This window comes from Arvicanthis niloticus, chromosome 2, assembly GCF_011762505.2.
Source record: "Arvicanthis niloticus isolate mArvNil1 chromosome 2, mArvNil1.pat.X, whole genome shotgun sequence".
Taxonomy (NCBI): Eukaryota; Metazoa; Chordata; class Mammalia; order Rodentia; family Muridae; genus Arvicanthis; species Arvicanthis niloticus.
The window spans coordinates 110,444,687-110,471,226 of NC_047659.1; the positions used below are offsets into that span (position 1 = coordinate 110,444,687).

The 26,540-nt window shown below is 41.0% G+C and overlaps 1 protein-coding gene across 3 annotated transcripts in view; it reads right to left on the reverse strand.

Annotated features, from left to right (window-relative positions):
- Nucleotides 1-9,261: 9,261 nt before the first annotated feature.
- Nucleotides 9,262-26,540, reverse strand: part of Sel1l2 (SEL1L2 adaptor subunit of SYVN1 ubiquitin ligase) — a 124,885-nt gene continuing 107,606 nt past the window's right edge. For 2 of the 3 annotated variants that reach the window (XM_034495413.1, XM_034495411.1), the window contains 8 exons: nucleotides 23,702-23,764; nucleotides 23,081-23,168; nucleotides 20,441-20,589; nucleotides 19,257-19,422; nucleotides 19,067-19,141; nucleotides 16,653-16,825; nucleotides 10,179-10,307; nucleotides 9,262-9,455 (listed from right to left, as the gene is read on the reverse strand). In XM_034495413.1, the coding sequence (XP_034351304.1) occupies nucleotides 9,336-9,455; nucleotides 10,179-10,307; nucleotides 16,653-16,825; nucleotides 19,067-19,141; nucleotides 19,257-19,422; nucleotides 20,441-20,589; nucleotides 23,081-23,168; nucleotides 23,702-23,764 (963 nt within the window). In that variant the 3' untranslated portion in view covers nucleotides 9,262-9,335. Of the gene's footprint in view, nucleotides 9,459-10,178; nucleotides 10,308-16,652; nucleotides 16,826-19,066; nucleotides 19,142-19,256; nucleotides 19,423-20,440; nucleotides 20,590-23,080; nucleotides 23,169-23,701; nucleotides 23,765-26,540 lie in introns of all 3 variants that reach the window. The other variant, XM_076929847.1, reaches the window with a different exon arrangement.

Here is a 26,540-nt window from a genome sequence, read left to right on the forward strand (position 1 = left end):
AATTTCTGGCTATGATGAATAGGGCATCAGTGACCATGATTGAACAAGTGTCTCTGTGTAAGATGAAGCATCCTTTGACTATCTGCCCAAAGTGGTATAGCTGGATCTTGAGGTAGATTGAGTCTCATCTTCTTGAGAAACCACCATACTTATTTCCATAGTGACTGTACATGTTTGCACTTCCACAAGCAATGTCTGGGTTCCTCTTACTCCATATCCTTGACAGCATGAACTGTCATTTATTTTATTAATCTCAAAGTTGTTTTGATTTGCATTTTCTGATGGCTAAGGATGTTAAACATTTCTTTGAGTGTTTGTCAGTCATTTGAGTTTCTTCTTTTGAAAATTCTGTTCAGAGCTATACCCGGTTTTAAAAATTAGATTATTTTGCTTCTTGATATCTAATTTTGAGGGTTTTAAAATATAATTTGGATATGAGTCCTCTATCATATGTGTAGTTGATATATTTTCACATTCTATGGGCTGCCACTTTGTCTAAATGATGATGTCCTTTGCCCTGAAGAAGTTTTCCAGTTTCACAAGGTACCCTATCTTATGGCTGATCTTACTACCTGTGCTAACAGTGTTCTGTTCAGAAAGTCTTTTCCTGTGCCAACGGGTTCAAGGCTATTCTCCGTGTCCTCTTCTACCAGAATAAGTTTATCTGATCATTGAGACTGGTGAGTCATTGCAGTTGAGTTTTGCTCAGGGTGACAAGTATTGATCTATTCACATTTCTTTACATACAGCTATCCAGTTTGACCAGCTGATTTATCCAGTTTGATTTGCTGAAGATGTTGTCTTTTTTTTCCACAGTATATATAATGAGGTGTCCATAGGTGTGTGGACTTACTTATGGTTCTCCAGTTTGATTGCATTAATCAATGTGTCTATTTTTTGTGCCAATACCATGCTGTTTTTATTCTTATAGCTCTGTAGTAAAATTTGAGATTGATACCTCCTGAAGTTCTTTTTATCATTCAAAACTGATTTAGTTATTCTGGTTTTTGGTCTGTGTTTCCATATGAAGCTGACAATTTTCCAGATCTATAAAGAATTGTGTTGAAGTTTGATTAGGATTGCATTGAATATAGATTTCTTATTGTAAGATGGTCATTTTTACTATATTAATCTCACTGATCCATGAGTCTGGAAGACCTTTCCTTCTCCTGATAGCTTCTCAGATTTCTTTCTTCAATGTCTTAAAGATTTTAATCATACAAGTCTCTGAATTGCTTGGCTATAGTTACTCCAAGATATATTTTTTGAGGCTATTGTAAAGGGTGTTGTTTTTCTGATTGTTTCTCAGTCCATTTATCATTTGTATATAGGAAGGCTACTGATTTTTGTGAGTTAATTTTGTATCCAGCTACTTTGCTGAAAGTGTTTATCAACTGTAGGAGTTTCCCAGTGGAATTTTTATTGTCACTTACATATACTATCATATCATTTACAAATAAAGATACTATGAAGTCTTCCTTTCTAATTTATATCCCAATGATCTTCTTCAGTTGTCTTATTGAGCTACTAGTTAAGGCTTCAAGTACTATATTGAATAGATATGGAAAATGTGGACTTCCTTGACTTGTTCTGGATTTTACCATAATAGCTTAGAGTTTCTCTTACGTGTCTTATTGACATGTAAGTTGATGTTGGCTATGGGCTTGCTGTAAACTGCCTTTATTATGTTGAGGTATACTCCTTGCATCTCCCACCTCTAAAGGACTTTTATCCTGAATGGGTATTGGATTTTTGTCAAAAGGTTTTTCTGCATCTAATGAGATGAGCATGTCTTTTTTTCTTTCAGTTTATTTATCTTGAGGATTACGGTTGTTGGTTAATGTATGTTAAACCATTCCTGCATCCCTAGGATGAAGCTTACTTGATCATGGTGGATGAGGTTTTTGATGTGTTCTTGTGTTCAGTTGACAAATATCTTACTGTAAATTTTTGCATTTAAGTTTGTTAAAGAAATTGGTCTGTAATTCTCTTCCTTTGTAGGTTCTTTATGTAGTTTAGGTGTCAGAGTCATAGGGGTCTCATAAAATGAACGAAACAATGTTTCTTCTGTTTCTATTTTGTGGAAAAATTTGAGGAGTATTGACATTGATTCTTCTTTAAAAGTCTGGTACAATTCAGAGTTAAATCATCTGGCCCTGAGTTGTTGTTTGGGGGAAGGGCACTTTTAATGGCTGCTTATATTTCACTAGGAATTATAGGTCTATTAAAATGATCTGATCTTGATTTTTACTTTGATAAGGGGTATATATATTGAGAAAATTAGACATTTTAAAAAGATCTTCCACTTTGGTGAATTACAAGTTTTTAAATATGTCCTCATGATTCTCAAGATTTTCTCCATGTCTTCTTACATCACCCATTTCATCCCTACTTTTGTTAATTTGCATCCTATCTCTTCTGTTTAGTTAACTTGGCTAAATATTTGTCAATCTTAGTGATTTTCTCAAAGCACCAACTCTTTGTTTTATAGATTCTTTGTGTGGTTTCTGTTTCTTTATTTGTTTCTACTTTATTGAGTTCAGCCCTGAGTTTGGTTAATTTCTTGCCACCAACTTCTTGTGGGTGTGACTTCTCCTGTTTATTTTAGAGCTTTCAGATATGCTGTTAAGTTACTAGTATGAGATATGCCTCCTCCCTTTTTAAAATGTACACTTAGTGCTATGAACTTGCCTTTTAGAACCACCTTTATTTCATCACATACGTGTGGGTATGTTGTGTATTCATTTTCATTAAGTTCTAAATTAATTCTAAATTAAATTGTCAAATTTGTCTTGACTGTTTTTCATTTAGTAGTGAGTTAGTTATTCGGTTTCCATGAGTTTGTACACTTTCTGTTGTTTCTGTTGCTGATACACAGCTTTAATCAGTAGTGGTCAGATAGAATGCCAGGTATTATGTCAAGTCTATTCTATCTGTTGAGATTTTGTGTCCCAGTATGTGGTCAGTTTTGGAGAAAGTTCTATGAATTGCTAAAAAAGAAAGACATATTCTTTTGTGTTTGAGGGAAATGTTCTCTATCTGTTAGGTTCATTTGGTTTAGCTCCAGCATTTCTCTGTTTAGTTTTTCTTTGCCTATTGGCAAGAGTTAAGTATTGAATTCACCTGCTCTCTGTGAGGGTCAGCATATGATTTAAGCTGTAGTAGTGTCTATCCTTGATGTTAAAATATATTTTTTAGATGCAGCAAAATGATGGATTCTGTTTTCGCATCCATTCTGTCCATCTGGGTCTTTTAATTGGAGTATTGAGACTACTGATATTGAGCATTATCAATGAGTGTTTGTTGATTCCTGTTATCTTGTTCTTATAATGTGTCATCTTTTTCCCCCTCTTTTTTTTTATTTTTTATTTTTCTGTCCTGGAATTACTAATTCCTTGTTTTTTCTCATGTATGGTTAATCTCTCCAAGTTAAAGTTTTCCTTCAAGCACCTTCTGTAGGGATAGATCTGTAGATACATATTGCTTAAATTTGGTTTATTGTGAAACCTCTTTCTTTCTCTAGCTATGGTGATGAAAGTTTTGCTAGGTATAGTATTCTGGGCTGGCATCTGCAGTCTCTTAAAAGTTTGTAGAATACCAGTCCAGGCCCTTCAGGCTTTTAGAGTCTCTATTGACAAGTCGGGTGTCAGAACTGAATGGAATCATAGAGCACCTAGGGATGAAAAATTCGTTGCCATGGAAAAACCTCCCACACAGTCGCTGTCAGGAGTGTTCTGTGGGTAAAGGAAAACAGAGCTTATTTTCCTTATTTTATTTCATACTCCTCTTTCACAATCCCAGTTTTCACTTTGGTATTATTTAGAATAACTGTTTTAATATTTGAAAGACCTTAGAAGCCAGCTAGGAATCCTATTTAAGTTTTGAGACCAATTATATGCAGGCACACCCCTGGGTGCTCCAAATCCAACAGTGAGCCAATCAAAACTGCCCTCTGCTCCCACAAGAATGTGTGTTGTGGTGCATATACAAACAGATCTTCTTATTCCCAAGTCGGCAATTATCTCAATGCCTTCCAAGATGTTTGATATGTCCTTCTTCAAGGTATGTCTTGGTTTATGTTTTCCACAAACCACAGCCAGAGACAAAGAGTTGAATGGCAGTTAGTTTATTTGGAGAGGGAATGGGAGGGCGAGGGAGTGGGAAAGTGGAAGGTGAGGACACCAAGAACAATGTGTTAATGATGAGGTTTCAGCAGGAAGACAAATGGAACTCCTTCATGCTTGGCACCTTAGTAAATGTTCTCCAGAAGCACTCTGTGAAACAGCCTACTGAGCAACAAGGAAAGTGAGACGTTCCTGTCCTGTCCCTGCTTTGTTGAGGATTATTTCTAGGAATTTCCACTCCCTGACCCTTCTGGTCTGCTCTTCTTGGGACCACTTGTGCTCCCACAAGCAGAGAGCCTACTCAGGTAGAGGAGCATGAGTGGGCAAGACAAAGTTCAGTATGGCAGGAGCTGCCTGGTGATGATTCTAGGCTGTGCCAAGCGAGGCAGCTAACTTAGGATTTGATGAGTCAGACACCACCCATCTGGAACAGGAAGCTCATTTATCCAGAGTAGCAACAGAGGAGAAAATGGGGGAAAGTCAGTAGTATTTGATCACAATCAAGACTGCACACTCCATTCTGAATTATGAACGAATCAAGTGATAAAAATTAATGATGCCTTTTCCCCTTCCTTCCTTCCTTCCTTTTTTGATTTTTCTTCTGTATGTTGGTTATTTACTCTAAGGTAACTAAAATGTGATTTTTTTTTTTTAAAGAAAAGATTTCCCAAAGTTGTAACATTTTATTTTTACTCATTTTAATACTTTTGAAAGTGAAAATGGTAGCACTAACAGTGAAAAGTAGTTTTGATGATAACATGAGAGGAGGACACAGGGAGAAAAGAGCCGGGGACAGTGACACATTGCTGTAACCCCACCCTTCAGAGGCTAAGGCATCACCACTAGGTCAGCTTGGGATACACAGCTATATAGGATCCTAAAATGACAAAGGAAGGGAGGGAGGGATGGAGGGATAGAGGGAAGGAGGGAGAGGTGGAGGGAGGAAGGGAGAAACAAACAAAGAAGCAAAGAACAAAAATAAGAAAGAACATAGAAAGCTTGCTTATCTCCTCTCTGAGCCAGGGAGTCTTTATCTGGAGGATACCCAAGTCATTTAATTCTGGTTTCCCCAGAGAAGCTATTGAGGCCCTGGGAAGCTGGAGGCTCCAGGTACTTGCCTCTGGAAAGGCCAATCAGCACCTGATATGTCCCCTTGGTACCTCCCCTGGAATTGATATTTTTAGTTCCATGCTTTTTCTTGTTAGTAGCAAACTATTGTTAGAAAGGCACATTTATTTTTAATGTGGGTTGATATTTTTTTATGTGTCTAGAGAAGGTGAGTACTTTGTGTGTGTGTGTGTGTGTGTGAGAGAGAGAGAGAGAGAGAGAGGGAGGGAGAGAGAGAGAGAGAGAGAGGGAGGGAGAGAGAGAGAGAGAGAGAGACAGAGAGACAGAGACAGAGACAGAGACAGAGACAGAGACAGAGACAGAGAGAGAGAGAGAATCATGTACAAGCAAAATATCCTGTGGGTAAAAGAATTTATTCTGGCCAAGCAAGGCATGAAGGGAAGACAGAACTGGTGGGAAAGTTTGTGACTCCTCAGGAAGCAAAACTCAGCATGATACCCAAATGTCCCTCCCTATCTCTACCTCCATTTTATTTCTGACCTCTCCAATGGTTACTTCTAACACACACACACACACACACACACACACACACACACACACACACACTTCTTTTGTGACTGTGAACCATTATAAACTTACAGTTACGTTTTTAGTTGGTACACAGATACCAGTTCTTTGGGCTTCAGTAGAGATTTCTCTCCAACCTCCTCTGAGTAGGGAGGCCCTTCTCCATTCAGAGGTGAAGCATACACATGTGGTGCTAGAAGCTTTGTAAGCTCATTCAATACTATTTTTCCTAAGCAAACTGGAAAATGGAGAAGTGAAGTGACCAAAACTGTACCATTGTTCTTGGAGTTTCTTAGGTCAGAGCCATTCTATGCTGTCCAGCTCACATCTCAGTCCGAAATTATCAAGGACAATTGTTAAAGACATCTGGGCCAATGCAACAGGTCATTTTGAGTCTTGGTTTGGTTGAGGTCCAAGTCAAAATTAATGAAGGGATCCAAATAGTCCCAATTTGTAATGTGGGACTCTGGCTATCCTGGGCTAGAGCTGCTGATGAGTGGCAAGTGCCACTGTGCAAAAGGGGACAGAGATCCCCACTAAACTTCAGCCAATGGAGAAGGATGCTAAGGGAGCCCCTGAGGGTGCTTGATCTGCCATTTTTGTATTAGAAAAAGCCAAAGCAAAACAAAAGAATGCTTAACAGTTTGTAGAAAGGCACTGACAGAGTTACCCTCTGGAATAAGCTTTCCTGAGGTGGGGGGCACCTGGGTCTGTGATATAACGATTTGGAACATAGAGGTCATAATAGATTTGGATGTGATACAGCCTAATAAGAGGGAGAGGTAAGGCCATGTGCCAGAGGCTAGAACAAAAGGAAAGGAAAGCAAGAGAGAGATCAGCCTGCTCTTGGAGATAGATGCATGTCCACCACCAGCAGGGGTGAGGATGCACAGGATTAGCAGCCTTTCTAAGTACTAGTGACAAACAAGCTAAGAAAGAAATCGGGAAAAACACTCCTATTCACAGTATCGTTAGCTGAAATAGAAATAAACCTAACCAAGGTGGTGAAAGACCTCTACTGCACCAGATCGTTGTTTCAGTATCTGCTTTGGGGAAATCGTAAACAAAGACAGTAGGTTCCTAGTAGAGAATCATGAGAGCCAAGATGGCGAACTTCCATGTCACAAGGCTCCTTTACAGAATGACTTCTGTGCCAGTTTAGTAAAACCATTCCCATCCTTAAACCATCTTGTCACCACCCCTGCTCCTGTCAACCACAGAAGAGCCGGGGTGGGGAGGGATGGAGAAAGCAAAGCTAACAGGGTGGAAGTGATCATCTGCCACACCCCTGCCCCTCCGTCAAGGTTTGAGGCTCAGGAAGACAAGCTGCATTTAGTTCTAGACACATTGTGTTGGTCAGCCCATTCTGCTGGGCCCTGAATTTCCTCTAGAGGCAGACCTGGTTCACTGGGTAGCATCAGGGTAGAGCAATTCTCCTGTCAACAGCCTCTGTGATGGCTATGGCAACAGAAAGAGGGGACATTAAGGAGACATCGGGAGGAAAAGAAGAGCTCTCACCAGCTGAAAGTCAAGAAGTTTAGCACAATTAGCAACAATTTCTCTAAAGGTTTTTAAGTGTGGAAAATATTCTTATATAGAGATCTTTTCAAGTTAATAATGTTAAAATAATGATAAACCATGATAAGGCCCAAGTGTATGTGGTGTTTACTCCTTTTTCTAATTTTTTTTTGAGGTATTTCACAGGACTTTTGTTTACAATAAAAACACCCTTTCCCACGAACCCAGTGATATAGGACATCCTTATCAGCTACAATCCTATCCATTATACCTCAGGAAGGACCCCATGACCCCATTTAAACCTTAGGAATCCTCTAAAGATAGGAACTGAGAATCCACCAATATCATGTGTCTGTGTAAACATATACATATGTAAACACACCAAAAGGCACCTTGCTCTTACACACTCACACCCCTACTCTTAACTCCCACACTTAAATTTATGTTAAAAATCTCTTTTAATAAATTCCAGTGCTACTTCATACTGGCTCCTTCTGAAATTCTTTTCTATGAAGTTTAGGAATCCTGAAATCATCTGAAGAAAATAACCCCTCAGGCAGCAACATGGAGCCGTAACTCCAGTCCTACAGCTATGGAGTTTGTGCTGTCTGAAAAAGAAAGCTGCTTGTTGTTCTACACGGCCAAGGAAAAGAAATCAACATTGGAGATTCTCTGGGAGGATGAAGGCAACTAACCTAAGGAAATGTTAGTCACTGACAGTCGGGCCTTCTCTCTCTTACACCATACATAGCAAGCTTCCTGAGGGTGAAGACCACACAGGACTCTTACTGATTTCTCACGTTCTTGGCAGAGTACCTGGGACACAGTAACTGCTCAGCAGGTCATCGCATTAGAGGAGTGAACAACACAGAAAGCATTTGTCCTGACACCATTCCCTCTGGATTTCCAGTGCTTTGAAAGTGAAATTGGTAACTTTGACCACCGGCAACCTGTTGGCCCAAGGGTTTGTCTAAAGCACCATCTGTGTCTGTGTGGAGCTCAGGCAATAATGTCCCCCCAAACAACCCATGATGTCTTTGCTCCATGTGCATGTTGTACCCATGGAAGCCAAATAGCCAAAACAGGACATCAGATATCCTGGGAGTGGAATTACGAAGACTTGTAAGCTGCCAAGTGGGTGCTTAAAATCAAACCAGAGTCCTCTAGAAGAGCAGCCAAGTGTCCTTAACTGTTGAGCTATTTCTCCAGCCCTCAATATTACCATGTCTGATGTACCCACTAGGTCCAGGACATTTACTATACTGTGCGCAGACATTATTTCATTTATTTCTCATGCCAGCTATCTGAGATAGGGTTCTTTGCTTGCTTGTTTGTTCCTTGTCTTTTGGATCAGAAAACTGAAGCCAAAGGGGTTAAAATATCTGGAGAGTTATGGAGCTAGGTAGGGTTCAAGCCTAGCCTTCAACATAGGCTGTTGCTTTTCCTTATCCACTAATTCCCTCTGCTTGGTCTTTAGGCCCCTGACTTGCCTGGTGGGAACCAAGAAAGCTAGACCATGACCCACAGTGAAGTACTGTGCTCATCAGGACTTCAGCTTGTTCCTATGATCATCCCCGTGGAATCTATTTGTACAATGATTTCAGTTTGCTCTCATGATCATCTCTGTAGAATCTATTTGTGCAATATCTATTTGTCATCTTTTCAGGTATCTATATTCCCATCTTCCCTGAACTCACCCTTCTGTTTATTTCAGATTGTTTTCTAGAACCAAAACACGTAGCTTATTCCCTCAAAAGGGGATGGCACCTTTGTTATAACTCAAAGATGGTGACCTTTATCAAGGTCAGGACTAGATCACCAAGATGACAAATTTGTGGCCACATCTTAGATGACCTGTCCTCAGCATCCCCTTGTGGTCCCTAAACCAAGCAGGAAGTCTGGAGTTGCTTCTTTAGGGTAGTTCTTAAGTTTTGTCCACTCTCCATCACAGCCTGTATGAGAAATCTGCAGAGACTCTTGATTTGGATGAGGAAATTCTTTATTTGGTGAGGATAGCTTGGCATGAACCTACGAGTAGGTTATCTGATGGTCTAGAGCCTACCTATGGCGATTTCTAAGCAGGAAGACCAGTGTGGCAACAATTAGGCCAATCACCAATAAATCCCAGTATGGTCCAATGGTGCTGTCCAGTTTCAGCCATTTCCATTTCGTGGTAAACTGCTGGCAAGAGGCATTCAGTCAAAAAAGAAAGCAATTCTAGCACCTTACGGTGGTCAGAACCATTTTTTCTCACAAACCCACCAGCGCCCCAAACTATGCCCTCTGTTCCATCTTCCATCTTCCATCTTAGAAGATGGGATGCATTAGAAGATGGGATGGTAGAGTCCACACATGGGCTTAATTATCAACTCAAGTATAAATAATCTCAAGTACAAAATTTAGCTGGACACGATGGCACTTGCCTGTAATTTCTGTGCCTCGAAGGCGAAGGCAAAAGGGTCTCAAATTCGAGGTCAGCTTGGGTTACACAATGACTTCCCAGTTAGCCTTGGCTGTGTCATAAGGACCTGTCTCCAAAAAAAATTAATTTCTGCTTTTAAGAAATACAGCTCTTTGTGGTGTCACTTGCCACCTGCCATCTGTTTACCAGTCTCAGATTTTGATGGCAAGAGCTATGTTTTGAACAGTATATATAGCTCATCTCTGCTTAAGGCTTAGAGCATAAAGTGTGTTGGAAAGAGTGTCTGCTGAATTCATTTACTGGTTGTACTACACAGTGTCAACACATACTCAGCAAGTAAGAACTGCTGTGTGGCAAGCACTAGACTCTGAATTCTATTTATCAAAGAAAAGTTAACTCCCTTGTTAATCCTCATCACTTTCTCCCAAGTTTCTTGGAGTTTTCAGAGTTTCTGAGAATCTTATTTGAGACACACTTACATTAAAAAACAGGATATCTTGCAGCAAATGCATAGTTTCCAGTTTCATAAGGGCAAAGAACACAGGTATGTGAGCATCTGGGCTTGTCTGAGCAGCCATGTCGTACAATCTTCTGGCCAAGTGGATATCCTAGAAAGAAAACAGCCCATCGTCATCAGGTACAGATTCTCAAGAAACTTCTAACTGTTGTTAGAAGTACAATTTATGTTTGGTGGCCTAAGAATATATCATATCATATATAGTAAGGGGGATTTTGAAAATGGAAAGTTATAGACCTTAAAGTAGATTCTCCTGACTATTCACACGGGCTCCACATAATAATCATGGAAGCTTTAAACCCAAGCATCTTGTGGCTAAAGGCAGAAGAAAGCCAGATGTAGCAGGAGAGGAAGATTAAAAGTATGGGAGGAACTCAACCTGTTACACAGGGAAGTCGGGTTTGTAGGGGTAAAGGGTGGTTGGGGTGTGGGGGTGTAGGGGTGTGCCATAGCTGGGGTGTGTGGGGGTGTGGGTGGAGTGGAGGTGGGGATCACATGGAAAGAATCAGAAGCAACTCAAAGAGCCATCAAGGAAACAGGAAGCTTGATCTTAACAACTTCAGGGAACTAACTTCACTAACAACCCGAATAAGCTGGGAAATACATTCTTCTCCACTGTCTCCAGCAAGAATCAGCCTTGATTTTAGTCATATGAGACCTCAATTATTGACAAAAGTTGCCCAGATCCAGGACAGTTGAGTCAATATGGCTTCCAGGTGTGGGCTGACCAGCTGTTAGAAGCTTTAGGCTACTACTAGCCTGTGAACACACACACAGAATAGTCTGGAATTAATGGCATAGACCGGGGTTTATAGTATCTATTTTCTTTGTGTTGGTAAGATTTATCCTAAACAGTCTGCTGAATTTTAATTACTGGAAACATGGAGCCCACATAAAAATGTAAGGAGATCCGACTCTATAAAGTTGTCCTCTGACTCCATGCATGCACTAAACCCTAGAAATGATTCCTCATTCTTTCATTTTATCTAGCAAAATGTTGGCACCACTAAAGCAAAAAAAAAAATTTTCTTCTTTTGATATATATTGCTCTAAGGATGCCCAGGATGCAGTAAACAAGAAGTTTTACCCAATCCACTTAGATGTAACTTTCATGCAGTACATGGGAGTTAATTTTTTTTTTTTTTTTTTTTTTTTTTTTGAAATTCAGCAGTTTAGGCTAAGTGCATCTGTCTCTGACTCTTTTTAAGTAGCATGTTCCAATTAAAGTATCGGCTGTGCCACAGTACTGATTAATATGTGCGTATGTTCAAAATAGCTTCCTGCAGGTCAAAGGTGCAGCAGGCTTCTCCAAGAAGGAAGCCTGGCACTTGAGTTCTCCAGGCCCGAATATTTTATATCACCCCAAATCCCTTATTATAAAATAGACTGTATGAACTAAAAGATGAATGTTTGAGTAATTTAGTTTCATTTTTCTAATTATGAATATATCACTTGGAAATTAGGAAAAACTCTGATATTATAGAACTGAATAGGAAAAACATTCACCCATAACCCTACTGTGCAGAGGTAATTACTGATACTGGTTCACACTGGTTCACACACATTCCTCCAGCATATGCTATGCTCCTTCCAGGGGGTATTATAAACTTTTTGGAGATGATTTTTTGTTTTGTCCATGACCCCAGATCCAAGCCCACCACTTCATAATGTGAACAATCACCTGGTCAGCACCCAAACGTGTGAATGAAAGTTAGACTGCAGTAACGTGTCATTCTACAAGTAGATAGCATTCAAACCTGGGAACACATCGAAGGCTTTTGAAGAGAAGGAATGTACAGCCTAGAGTGTGTTTAGAAGAAAAGTGGCATATGAGGCTATTGTCCTAAAAAACAGTTAAGTCAAAGAAGACGTTGAATTTAAAGTAAGAAGTCTGGGGTTTATAACGCTAGTAGATATTTTCAGTTTGTGTTTTTGTCTATCAGCATTGCCTTTGGGGCATGTGGAGAGTAAGGGAGGCAGAGGTTTGAGGGTGTTATGCTTTATCAACAGTAACATAGCAGTGTTTGATGAATTAAGTATTCCTAAGGTCATGCTAACACTTAGAACAAATCAACTCCAAAAATCCAGGGACACAGTACGGAAAAGTTTGTTTTTAACTTTAGTCAACATTTTAGCAGGGATGTTCCTGGGTGATAGAGGATTTTCTTCATTGGTAATTAAGGAACTCTGCTCTTTCCATTAAGTGGTTCTGCATTTCCTCTAGAGCCTCAGCTTTTTTTTTCTGCTGTGTTCCAACAACAAAGTGCAAAGCAACTATGGGGAAGCCCCATTTTTTACTGGCTGCCTTAGCACAAAGGGCACCTTTTTGTAAGTTGTGAGGACAGGACACATGGATGCAAAGGATGCTGGGAAATGTAGTCTAACTAAGCAGGAATTGTTCTAAGGACTAGCGATTGGTCTCTAACAGGCAGAAGTATTTATGTAGTGAGAAATAGAAATGTAATAAGAGAACATCAGAATTGAAGGCACCAATTAATCTTTGCAACAGACCATGGTGATTAAAAATTCAGACTTGATTCAGAGTAGAGACAGTTGGAATGGCAAGGAAGAATGGACAGCAGGCTTTGTTCATGGTTAAGCTTCTGAAATAATTTTAAAAATATAAACTGACAAAGAGTCTTATAGTAATTTGTGAGCTGAGTGCTTATGTTTTTAAGTTCATACCCCTGGTTATTTTACTCCAGGCATTCTGACCACCTTCATCATCAGGTCAGCTGAGTCTGCATGCCCTTACAGCTGGGCTTGTAGACTGTTGATGCTTCCTCATGCAGGGAGAGTTGGGGGGGGGTGGTCATTAGACCTTCAGTTTAGTATCTACTGCTTCTCACAGCCATTTGTTTGCAATTCTGATCTATTTGCACATGGCCTCAGGGAGGCTCCAGAGTTTATGGGCTTAGGAGGATCAGGTGAAGGGCGTCCATCTTTCATCTATGGAGAAGTCAATGCTGAATGGAAACTTGCCAACATGGCTGCTTTTGGGTCACCCACTGTCCTGTCAGTAACTCCTGGCACATGCTCTGTAAGTAAAGCCCTCCAAAACTCATTAGTTTTCCAGGATGAATTTTGAAGGACTCCTTGGGTGTATCATTCTTGGGAGTTTAAGAGGATGTGTATGGAGGGGTGGTCTATATTTGAAGCTCCTGCAGAGAGGGGATTTGGACAACAAGGTGGCCTAAGGTAATGCCGGCGACTTATCCTGCTAGCTTCACTGAGAAGTACCTCAGCTCAGTGGCTCACATTTTTACACCGATTCCACAAGAATTGGTTTATACCAATTTCATTCCTTCAATGAGAAGGGTTTACAAAACATGATCCCACCAGCCTTCTTTCATTCTCACAAACTCTCTGGAAATGATATTGCATTCATTTCTCTTACTGCTTTGCTCGAGGCTTGATAGCAAGGATTGTGAAGTGCCCTACTGAAGAAATGCTTCAGTAGCTGAAGGGCCATCCGCCTCCTCCTGTTGGAATAAGTTTGGGGCTTGAACTCATTGGGATGCTTATTTTGAAAAATAATGAGACTAATAAACTTTGCCCTGAATACTTGGTGATTTCTTATCAGCTGAATATCCTGGTATCTAGGTCTGAATAAGGCCCCTGGTTTCTTTTATTGGTTTCTTTCTTTGTCTGATTTTTATTTGTCTCTAACTCCACCTCTGGTTTTTAATGTAGATACTTTCTGTCAAAACAAAAAATAAACAGACAAAAGCCCAGAAGACCTCATGTAAGGAAAACTGATCAGAGTGATCGATCTGTGAGTTAAGGGGAACCTGGCAGGAAGAATGGAAAAGGTGGGTAGAGAGAAGAACTGCAGCTACTCTGCAAGTGAAAAATGGATGTCCCAATAGCTGCTATCTGAATCTGTGAAGGAAGTGCCCAGCAAAGACATTCGATGGTGACTCTGGAGGAGAACCAAAGCTTCTGGTGTGGTCCAACAGCTGGGCCCTAGACCTCTCCTGCAGTCTCCACCACGTCTTGAGAGGATATTTCTTTCGGCCTCCAAGGACACAGGTGAAAATGGCCTCACTGTGGTGAGGATGTGGTTGTCAGGAGAGTGAGGACTTGTTTTGAATCACTGGGGGTAGGAGAGCTTGTGGGGAGCCTATAGAAGGCGGTTATCATCCTTGCAGCCATCTTGAGCCATATACCCTGACAAGAGACTTGATTACATCTGCCTACAACAGCCGAGCACACTCTGATAACATCTTGCTTTAGATACCCAGGATCTTCCCTTGGGTGTGTGAGACTTAAAGGTGTGTGACTTAAGGGTGTGACTTAGAGATCAGATTTAGAGACAAGCCCTAAGGGCATGACTTAAAGGCGTGACTTAGAGGCATGGCTTAGAAGTGAGATATATAAAAGGTGAGAGGCAGACAGAAGAGACAGTACAACTTACAGTACAACTTGGAACTAGGAATTTGGTTAGAGAGTACAACTTGGAGTACAACTTGGAGTAGGAATTAGGCATTGAGGAAGAAGACACTTGGACTAGAGAACTTGGAAAAAGGATTATTAGATATTAAGCACTTGGAGGAAGAACTTAGATTTAGACATTAGGCACTTAGCACTTGGAAGAAGTAACATGGAACTTGGAGGCACTAGGGACTAGGAACTAGGGACTAGGAACTCAAGACTTGGGACTTGGAGAGAAGAAGAGAGACTGAAGAATAAACAGGATTGAATCATACTCTGTCTGGTCTCCATTCTTCGAGTCCGTCCTCACTCTCTCTCTTGCTGAACCCCGATCTGTGGACTGGAGCAGCTTGGGGCAGTGCAGGCTCTAACAATTTAGCCCCCAAGGCTTTTTGGCAGTGTGGGTCCCAACATTGATAGAGTGGTCTGAGACATTTTGGCCCCCAACTGTGGGGCAGCTCAGGCTGCAACAAGAGCTGACTGAAGGAATGGATTGAGTGGGGTCATTTGTCCACTTTTTGTAAACCATGCTTCTCTTGGGTTATGGTGTGTTATATGAGGAATTGTGAATAAAAACTTTGATCTTATTGAAACCTTAGCAACTGTTCAAATTCCCTTCTGATCTAAATGACAGCCATTCCACACACTTTTTATTTACAAAGCCTTCTCACACAGGCTCTAAGCTAGGGGTAGGCTATGTATCATTAGTTCCATTTCACCAATGTGGGTGACAGTGGGTGGTGGAGGTTCCATAAGTGACATCCAGAGAATTATCCAATTTAGCCACTCACTCCTGTCCATTTTACAAAGGTAGCTAACATATTCTTATAGGGGCAGCATTTGGAGTTGGTATTTTATTGCTCAGGGTGCTGAGGCTGATTAAAAACTCATCAGGTAAAGTCAGGCTGCAGGGAGGACCAGACAATGGGGTCTGCTCCCTTGGGCAGTCCTCGCCTGAATAAGAAGTATTTGGCTGGAGCGTGCAGAGCATCAGCGGTTCTCAGGAAACTCCCTACCAATCACTCTCAATTGCTAGTATTACTGGACTGAAGAAGAAGGCACAGTGTCAATAGTCTCCACAGTATGTCACTCTAGAAACACTTGGTAATATAAACACTGAAGAGAACCCTGCTTGATTACTAAGAATGACGCATTGCCAGTCCCATTGGTTTTTTCTCTTTTTCTCCTGAAGTGCTTGCGATCAGACATGCCTTGCATAACAATCTGGATCCACCACTAAAGACTGTTGCATACTTGGCCAATTGACTTGATCTCGCCAGTGTGAATTCCTGATGTACACAGGGAAAGAGTGCTTATCTCATCAAATGTCTGTATGATTAGCAAGATTATAATATTATATAATATAATATATATGTTACCTAACCAAAACTGATTAATATTGGCATTTAACATACCTACATTCCATTCTCTGCCTTTCAGACTCATAATCCATCATCTTCTGCCTGATTCTTCCCGCTGACTAAGGGATTTTCCCCACCAGCACCTGTAGTGTTAGCATTGTTTCATTAATGAATATGCCTCAAGCCAGATGTAGTCTCTGAGGCCTCCCTCTCTAGAGTGCCCAGTATGGTGTCATGAAGATATTGACTGCTCTGTGAGAGATTTCTGGGTCAACAAACGGCACCTTCATCTCTAGCCTGGACCTCATTTCACTTCGCTGTAACAACTGACAGTAAGGAGTTGGTGGAGATGCCAGTGCATATGTCCTGGCCATGAGGAAGTGGAGACAGGGCTCACTACAGAAATATGGGCTGGGAAAAGGAGGAATGTATGAGTTATATTGGCCCCAGTTAGATTTCTTTTACTCATTATGCCCATGGTATAAATGGAGGAGAGGAAGGTAATAGTATAGTTTTATGTGTTAGCACAAGGGAGAAGGACTCCCTTCTTCTTCATTAATGACATCAACGAAATTCCTAACAGTTAGAAATTTTCCCTTCACACACAGCTGTCATTACTAGCCTTGAACCAATACAATTACCTTCGAAATGCCCAAGCCGTGCTCGTACATATATGCCAGATTGAACATGGCTTGCGCATTGTGATGCTTGTCTGCTGCGATGCTGTAGTGGGCGGCTGCTGTTTCATAGTCCTTCTTAGTCCCATAGCCATAGTAATGGTAATCTCCAATTTTTACTCTAGCAAACGCATTCCCTGAGAGAAATATCAGAAAGGGAAAAAAATCACAAGGGAATTCATGTAAAGTTCTCAGTAAGTCAATCTAATAAGCTGTAAAAACACCACATACATATGCATGGCTACTTGAATGCACATGAAATATTCAAAGTCTCACCATCAAGATTACATGTACTCTATGAATCATAAGCCATAGCTCTTAATGCTAGCAGTCTTCACTGCAGGATAATGTTCATGCTTATAATGTTCTGAAAGAAATGACGACTGACACATTTTTCCTTTTAAACTCATAGTTTGGAGATACAACAACTCTTGGAAAACTGAACCCCATCTTTCCTGTTCCTAGAGTTCCTTTCTAAAACTCTGCTCTCATCTGGTAGTTGCCCCATGAGGGCAAGGCAAGAACCACAAGGTTCTTAATTACTAAAATTGTTCTGGAGCTTAGTATGGTACTCGATAAATATTTATGGAATGATTAGACAAACATGCTAGGATATTTTTAGAAAATGCCTTCTCCAGAGGTATTTTAGGATATTACTTTCCAACAAATGTGGATATGTAGATATAGCAAGGAAAGGGGAACTGACATTACTTTTAAAGATATGTGACATTATTCTTTGGAAAGCCACTTAGAAATAGCTTTTAAGTGTGTGTGTGTGTGTGTGTGTGTGTGTGTGTGTGTGTATGTGTGTGTCTGTGTGTCTGTCTGTGTCTGTGTGTGCATGCAAGCATTCATGCCTGCATGCCTGCATGCCTGCCTGCCTGCCTATCTGTCTGCCTGCCTGCTGGTCTCTTTGTCTGTCTTGGGTGATGGTCACTTAAGTGACATGGTATCCTAATGAATGGTACTGACTAAGTGCATGTGGCAATAATGACAGACTCCTGGGTGGACTGGTTGACTAGAGAGAGATTTCTATTTTGTTTCCACAGATGCAAGGTGGTGTCTGAGCCACGATGGCTCAGTACCCTCTTCAGTTGAGGCAGCTGCTAAAAGAAGTGTTCATGACTAATTGGAAGTTTTCGTTATTAGATTTCCTACCTCTTGTGAGCCACTCAGCAAGCAGCTCTAGCTTTGAGCATGGGCATGTCTGACCTTTGGTGACACATGATTATTTTCAGCAACCTAGCATGTGTGTGTGTGTGTGTGCGTGTGCATGTGCATGTGTGTGTGTTCTATTTAATATTAATATCTCCTCATTTTCAAATTTTCTCTGTTCCAATTTCCACGACATTTTCTGGCTTGAAATAAACGTGTGTTTGTTGCAATTGAGCTGATTTGCCACGGCTGAGAGATTGCTGGCGTTGTTTTCTCACACCAAATAAGGTCTTTATTGCATTTTCCAAAACATAGAATTTCTCACTAAAATCTCATTGATGGCTCACTGCTGTATTAGCAGCTCAGCTGGGTCTGCGAAGGCACCGTGGTGGTTCCTCCCCGCCCCCCACCTCATATCAGCATCAGCTGAGAATCATTTTTTACCCTATTACTTCCTGTTAAAAGGGATGATTCAGCCTTAACAGGAGATGATTTCAAGAAACCTAATTGGAAATAAAATTGCTCTCTTATTGCAAGAGTCCCTCGCACATCCAAATGGCAGCCGTGACAGCTGTGCAGCGTCTCTCTGATTTTAATACTATAATTTTAGGGGGAAAATTGGAAGGGACATGGTGATTCAAATGCCACCTGCCAATGCTGTTCCAGGCAATGACAGTTTACATTCCTTACCACATGTGAGACCAGTGAGTAGAGAGGCCTGGGAAATGACAAGGGAGGGTCTTCCTACTTGGCTTGCTTTTTAAAACTCCCAACATATTGCTGGTTAAAGATCTGAAGTGTGTTGTCATCATTGGTGGCTCATTTTAGAAGAGAAGTTGAATGTTGTCGGTGCAAAATTAATTTTGCCTACATTCTCATACACGGGTCACATCTTAGATTAGCTTAGTAAACAGCCCAGCAAATGAAGGATTAAAGCCAGGCCAAGAAAACGGTTTTCTTGAGTAAGATTATCATGTTTCAAACAACAGTTCTGCTACCATGGAGACAGAGGAATTCTTACAGCTTGTTAAACTAAGGGATTTTGAGACTAATGAAGAAAACAAATTTCCCAAAATTGACCTCTAACAGCAGTATAATTTGAAGTGCCCGATGCTTGACCCCGTGACCTCTCTGCATCTGTTTCCAACAGCACAACTAAAGCAAATCAGATGAAGAGACATGAGCAGGGTCCAGCTACATGCCTGTCTTGATCTGATTTATACCTTGAATGGCGGCTCGGTTCCATAGCAGAAGCGCCATTGGGTACATCTTCTCTTTCCCCAGAATTTTAGCTTTTTCTAAAAGAAAAAGAAAAGCGGGGGGAGGGGAGACATTCCATTAAAGGGGCTTAAATGAGGATGGGGTATGCATATGAATATGTAGGGTTGGGGAATTGCAAAGATCTTATCTTACTAGATTCCAAAATGAATGCTGAATTGCTTTGAGCTACTTCATATCCCATTTCTGCAAGCAATGCGTACTGAATAAGAGAAGAGTCTACGTCCCCGTCCTTATAGGCAAAGTAGGCCGTCAGGAATTTCTCAGCCCAGTGGCCTAGTTCACAGACACCTTTATAAAGCTGAAGATGGGAAGAGAAATCACACAGGCTAGTTAGTTTCATCCTACAAACTGACCTGTGGACCTAGTCTTCAGCCTCTGCCGGCCAAGCAGGCAAGAACTTTTTTTTTTTCTTTTTCTAAAACTGCCTGACTTTTGAAAGTTATTTAGGGTGAAGAATTAAAACATTTATAGGCATGCAGATTCTCAGGGTAGTTTTGTCTTTAACAAGTCGTTCCCAGGCTACTTTTAATTTCTGTAATAAACTTTCCTGGCCTGGAGGCTATTTGAAGGATAACAGTATCAATTTGGAGGGCTTCCTTGTTGATCCTGTCATTTAAAAGGCACTGTTGCTCGGCATGGACAAGGCTCCAGAGATATGGAAGTGAGGAGGAAGGGAAGTCAGTGCTGGAGGGTATAGGTGACATAATGGGGAGGGAGGTGTGCAGAGCTCCATGGGGACAAATGTCAACTTAGCTGAATAGCCCTTATGTAACCAGAAGAGGTTAGCCATACATAATTCATTAGGAAGTTGGCAAAGGAACAAATCTAAAGATAGATTATTAGCTGGCAGCTTTTGAAATGAGTTTCAGAGGGACCAGATTGCAACTGCGGAGGTATTTATACTGGTGCAGCGGACGCATTTAATAAATCAATGAAGGGCATTAAGGTCCTAAAAGCCTTCTTTTGAAAAGTAAATTACTGGCTCAGGCCAACCCACTTTCTCAATTGTCATCTGAATCATCAAAAACCTAAGAACCCTGTTTTCTGGGAAGGAGCCTTTATCTCCCAAAAAGCAACTCCAGTTCTCACCAGGAGTGCCAGATTGCTCCGGCGATTCCATGAATTCGGAGGAGACAAACTCAGGAGAAGAAGGGGCCATTTCTGCTCTGCTCTTCCCCAATTTAAGTTAGCTACAGTTTTTCCTCCTGTCAAATGGTGGTGTTCACTGCCAACTGCCATAAAAAGCTACAAAACAAAGGTACCAACCTACTCTGTGTGACCAATGGAAGAACAGCAAGAGCCACCCGTGTGTTTACCTCCACCGCTGTTCTGCATGATCTCAACACTCCGGTGCCGGTTGCGTACATCTCGGCTAGATAATAAATGGCGAGAGGCTGCCCACTCTGAGATGCCAAGTAAAAGTATTTGAAGGCAAGCTTATAATCCTTCCATACTCCAGAGCCAGCTGAAAGTTAAAATTTTTTGGAGATACTCATTTTTTAAAAGTAACGTTTTATGGCCATACTGATACCCACTAGCCTGAACAGGATGGGAGAAGACCACCACGGCGAGAGACAAACTACTTCAGATTCACTAGTTTGGGGGCAGGTGGCTGACTTACTCTGTGATCTTTACCCATTCAGGAAATTAAGAAAAAACAGCTGTTTGGTTTCACGGACATGGGAGATGAGGTGATGCATGACCATGAGAGCTACTCAGATCTTACATTATTGTTACACGTGAGTATGCACGCGCACACGCACCCGCACCCGCACATGTACACACACACACACACACACACACACACACACACACACACACACGTGACACGTGACACGTGACATGTGTAGAGCGCAACCATCCACAGACACAGAGCAGGCAAATCCCAGGGCCAGGAAGACTAGCTCTGTCTAAACTAAGGATTGGATTAAGGAGAGATGCCTGATGCTGGGCAGAGTCAGTAGATCCCTAGCAGGAGAAATTCTTGGCTTAGCTCTCTTGCTATAGTTATATCTCTTTCTGAGTCATTCACATCTAGAGACTTCGCCTGTGAAAAGGAGGGTGTTTCCCTGTATTGGACTTATATTCCCTTCCAGCTCTAAAGTCTCATGGCGTCTAACAGCAGTGCTACATTAGGAATTGAGCAAGAACGTTAGCTTAGCCTGGCATAGTGGCACACACCTGTAGTCATAGCATTCTGGCCACTACAGAAAGAGGGTGGACAGTCCAAGGACAGCTCAGACTACATAGTGAGACTCTATGTCTAAATAGATAAGTAAATAAATAAAATTGAAAAAAAATTAAAAAAGAGCAAACAGACTGGAGGCAGTTGCTTGAAATTGAATTCCAGCTTGACTATGTGACTATGTAGTTTTGAATGTGTGGCCTTGATATCACCCAGTCTGCTCAGCTGTAAGCTGTGGGCTATCCATATGTTGAGAGAATAAAATGAGCTTGAACACGCAAAGCCATCACTGTTACTCTTCCGAAGTGATAGTATGATTGAGGGATCGGACAGATTCTAAACTGAGGACTTGGCGTGAGTTAGGAGATGTCAAACACAAACATAGTACAAAATGGGCCCTCTTGCTGGAGCACAGAAGAAAACATCAACAGACCTACTTGATGGAGTTGGCTGTTGCCCTGGCTCCACCTCTGGTATGAAGGACTTGGTGAGGGCTTGTTCAGATCTCTGTGATTTGTCCTGACCACTCCCTCTTTTCAATCCCGAACAGGAATTATTGCAATCACTCATCACTGTCTGAGGCCCCTTACCCTAATGACCTCACTATTGTTCTAAAAAAGCAATATTTGTGCTGGTGAAATAGTTGAAAACAACCCCACCTTGTCTTTCCCCACTGGCTCCTTCCTTACCATCTTACCCCGAGTTTATGTACCTCATGTTTCACCCCTATTCTAGCGCTGCAGCATGGGAAATCCCACTTGTCAATTAAGACCACAAAACCCTTACCTCCCGGGATCCATAGGATCCTAAGGCTGCTGACTTTCCTAGTCCCCCCCCACCCCCCTTTAATCAGTTCTGAATATAATCATGCCTCTTATCATTTTATAACAATTCCTTCTTGGATTTTGTTCCCTTTGGCTCCTTCTTCTCTTTACAGGTACACATTTGTAAATAACATTTTTGACTCTTGGCTTTCTCATCTTGCTTTCACACCCTAACTCATTCTAATAAATACAATGATGTCATCAAGACTCTCCAAACAATAAGGATATCGAATCACATTTCCTTCCTCCCTCCTCATTCCCCCTCTTCCTTCTCTTCTTTTCCTCTTCTCACTGCCCCTCCCCCAACTCTCCTCCTCCGCTCCTACTGTTATCACCAGACTTTGTGCGGCTTTAGCAGAACAGTGTACAGTCTTACTCATTTACTCTATTCATGACTTCTGTGTACAGTCTTATTCATTTACTCTATCTGAAAAGTTCTATCTTTTCTGCACTTTGAGATCTCTCTCAACCCCTCCTCCCCTTCCAGGCTTTTTTTTTTTTTTTTTTTTTTTTTTTTTTTTTTAATGGTCACTCTTCTTTAGCATATCTTTTCAAGATGCCAAAAAGGATCACCAGATTTGAGAATAGCCATATAGGTTTCCCCTCACATTCTTTTTCCTTTGTAAGCTCAACTAGTTTTAATTTACACCTGTATGTTAATGTCTCATATCTTTGTCCTTTCTTATAAGTGTTTCTGGATGTGTATGCTGGGTATCACCAGAACCTCAAAGTTCAGCTTGTCAAAGGTGGACATTCTGATTCTATTCCCTTACCCTTTCGTTCTACCAATGTCCAAGTCTTTAGGTTCTTTTAACGCTCTCTTTAAACTGATGCTACAGTGTTCTTTCAAGGCACTCAGGCCAACCCTTTCATGTTTGTTATAGGTGGAGATGACTTACTAATGAATTCATCATTCTAGATAAGGTAGCCGTATTTGTGGTACCTACAGTAGTACATGAAGCCTAGCTGGAACTGTGCATTAGGCCATCCCTTCTCTGCAGCTTTCTGGAAGTATTTAAGTGCTTCACCATAATTCTGCAAGATAATTACACTGTATTACTCAAAGCTATATGCATAACTCCATGGTAACAACCACTTTCCAGCTTAAGAGTACAGTCAGTGTCCTATAGGCTAGTTAAAATAGCACCAGAAATATAACATTTTCATTATTTAATTAGATTCTCTAAAGAAATAATTATCTTATTCAATTATAAGTTGTATTTGTCTGTATTGATAGTTGGTTTTGTTAGATGGGGGAAGGTCACTCAAAAGACATATCAAGCTAAGAAGATAAATTTCTCTACCAATAAAATTCTCAGGAGGCAACTGTTTCCAAAGCTAGTTTGACCCCATGAATCTCAGACACACTGTGGTTGCTATTCTTGTCACAGGTTTGTTCCTCTCTTTTTGGCAAAGATTTTACTGAATCACTTAATTCTCTGTCAGATGTACTAGTTTGACTAGTTAAGTAATACAAATTAATTCCTATACATTTGTTCATGACCATTAATTTTAACCCTACAAATGCTGGCACTATGTCGAAGGGAAGATAAGCTTACTGAACGTACCACAGGAACACCTTTTCCATGGAAGTAAAGGAGACCAAGTCCGTGAAGGCCAATTGCATTGCCCTAGAAGAATTAAAAAAAAAAAAAATGGGTGATAAGAAAAATTACTGCAAAAATCTTCAACTATTTTAAATGAATCCAGAAAGAAATGGCCAAGACCATCAATCAGTCAAATAGCAAAGTATTCTGGCTTATTTAGTGCCCTTTCACACCTTCATAACTCCCTCTGACTAGAAAAGAAAAGAAGGAAATGAGAGTCAGATGGTTAATTCTGTCTCTCATTCAGCACTTAGTGCTTGCTTTGTGAGTGATTCCATAAGAGGCACTGGGCAGAGGAGAAGAGGTAACCTGTGCCTTGGAGATTACAGACTCCTGGGATCTGAGCCACATCAAAGAACTGGGTCACCTTCCTTTCCCTTCCCTCCCTCCTTCCTTCCCTCCCTCCCTCCCTTTCATCCTGTTTTCCTTCCTTTTTAACTTGTTTTTGTTTGTTTTCAAGGTCTCACCAAGTACTGCTATACTCAAACCTACAAGCATCCTGTCTCAGTCTCCCAAATGCTAGGATTATAAGCCAGCAGAACCATGCCCAGTTAGGTGGGTCTGATTTCTTAGTCATGATGAATGTGGTAAATCCTGGAGTAAAATAGGCTGAGAATGTGGTGGACAGATAAAGGGGATACTTGACTGCTTGGTTCATGCTGGGAACTTGGGAGAATCAAAGTATTATGCTATTGATATTGAGTCAAGACTCAAAGGATGGATGTGTTTTCTAGAATGGGAAGGTCTATTTAGACAATTGTTACCTGATTTGGCCAAAGGGAGTTGACATCAATGGCCAAATAACAATTCAGGGTGTTGGATTTCAGTAACTGTTAGCAACTACTGCTAACAGTTAATAATTTGTTATTATTTGTATATATTATGTTTGTCAAGTTATGCAGTATATGTTTATTTAAATTCAAGAGCTCATAGCATTACTAGTATCTACCTGATGCTAAACTACCATTTCTTTTTCTCATCTATACTCAACACTGCTTTCAGTAAGGGCAGGGCAATGTTTACTGAGCGCATGGTCTGTTATATACATATTTAGTGTCTTAGTCTGGGATGAAGAATGAGCCTTAAAATGACTTCTTCATAGGCCAGATGGATCATTGGGTAAAACTGTTTGGTGTTCACGTAGAACAACCTGAGTTTCAGCCTTGGAACATATGGAATCCACAGATTCCTGAAAATTGTTCTCTGATCTTTATGTGTGTGTGTTTGTGTATGTTCATACATGCACACACATGCATAAATATACACAGAGACACATATACATACACATAAACATATGCACATGCACACACACACACACACACACACACACACACACACACACACACCTCTGGTGACTTTCCAATCAGAGTTTCTTTTTTTTCTTAACTCCTCTCATGTCTTTTGCCCTCTTGCTGTGTAAGGAGCCACGGCTTGGCTACTTGGCTTTTGTTCAGCAGATCTGTCGGTCAATCTGCTTTATAGACTTACAGAATTTCCTCAGGAAGCTAAATTCTGATAGAAGGTTCTCCAGTGTCTCCTAACAGCCTAAATTTAGTTCTTGTGGATGCCGCCAGATCATGCTCCCGTGACCAGGGAAGAGCACAGGAGCAAGGAAGGCATATTTCAAACACCGGCTCAAGAATCCCAGCTTTGAGCCTGTGCATTTCAAAGGACTTATAAAAAAATACTTGAGATATTTCATCAATATTAAACAAGCGATGCAAATGGCCTCGCTGTTTGTTTTGTGCTGGGCATTAATCCTGAGGTCATGAACTGCACAAACATTCTGTAGTCAAGGTACGCCTGGGTCTTTTCTACTCTGTTCTCTTATATGAACCTGTGACTTCTAGCAACCAATGGCTACTCTGCTCTGGAAATAAGACCTACTGCAACGGATGTGGCAAAATCTAGTATGTCTACTATCTAGGAGGCATCATTTAAATGCTGAAAAAAATGAAAGAGGAGGAAGGGAGAGGAAGGAGAAAGGGAGAGGATTATAACAGCCAGAGCAAAATACGTTCCGTTCCTTCTTTTACTGGATAACTCAGTGGTGTTAAGCCTGGAACACATATTTAGAATCTTAAGACAGGGGTTGCCTACTCTGGCATCTCCATGCTCTGTGCTGGTGATGTAAGGAGTTGCCAGATGGCATCCTATGAGTGTGACAGCTATTATTATCATCATTAGAATGGCTGTGGCTTCAAGCAAGAGACCCTCATAATCTGGCCTATTGATATTTCCTCATAGAAAGAGATTGGGAGTCATCAGACTTTCTGCTTGAGATCCCAGCTTCCCCGTTTACACCACTTCCTGAGTGTATGGAAGTTGGCCTCAGTAGCACACCATCTTATGGTTTGTGGACTCACAGGAGTGTGTAGAGTATGAAACTATGATGAAGCCATTGTCTATGTTGTATTGAGGCTTTCTATCGGTGTGGCTTCTTTGGGGGTCACCTATGTTTCTCTAAGATAGTGTTTTCCCACTTGTGGGTCATGAACAACCCTTTCACAGGGGTCACCCAAGACCATCCTGCATATCAGATGTTTATATTATGATTCATAACAGTATCAAAATTATAGTTATGAAGTAGCAATGAAAATAATTTTATGGTTGGGGGTCCCCACAACATGAGGAACAGTCTTAAAAGATTGTAGTGTTAGGAAGGCTGAGAACCAGAACTCTAGGTCACCCTTACGAATGCTCTATTTTTTTTTTTGTTTTTTTTTTTTTTTGTTTTTGTTTTGTTTTGTGAGACAGGGTTTCTCTGTGTAGTCCTGGCTGTCCTGGAACTCACTCTGTA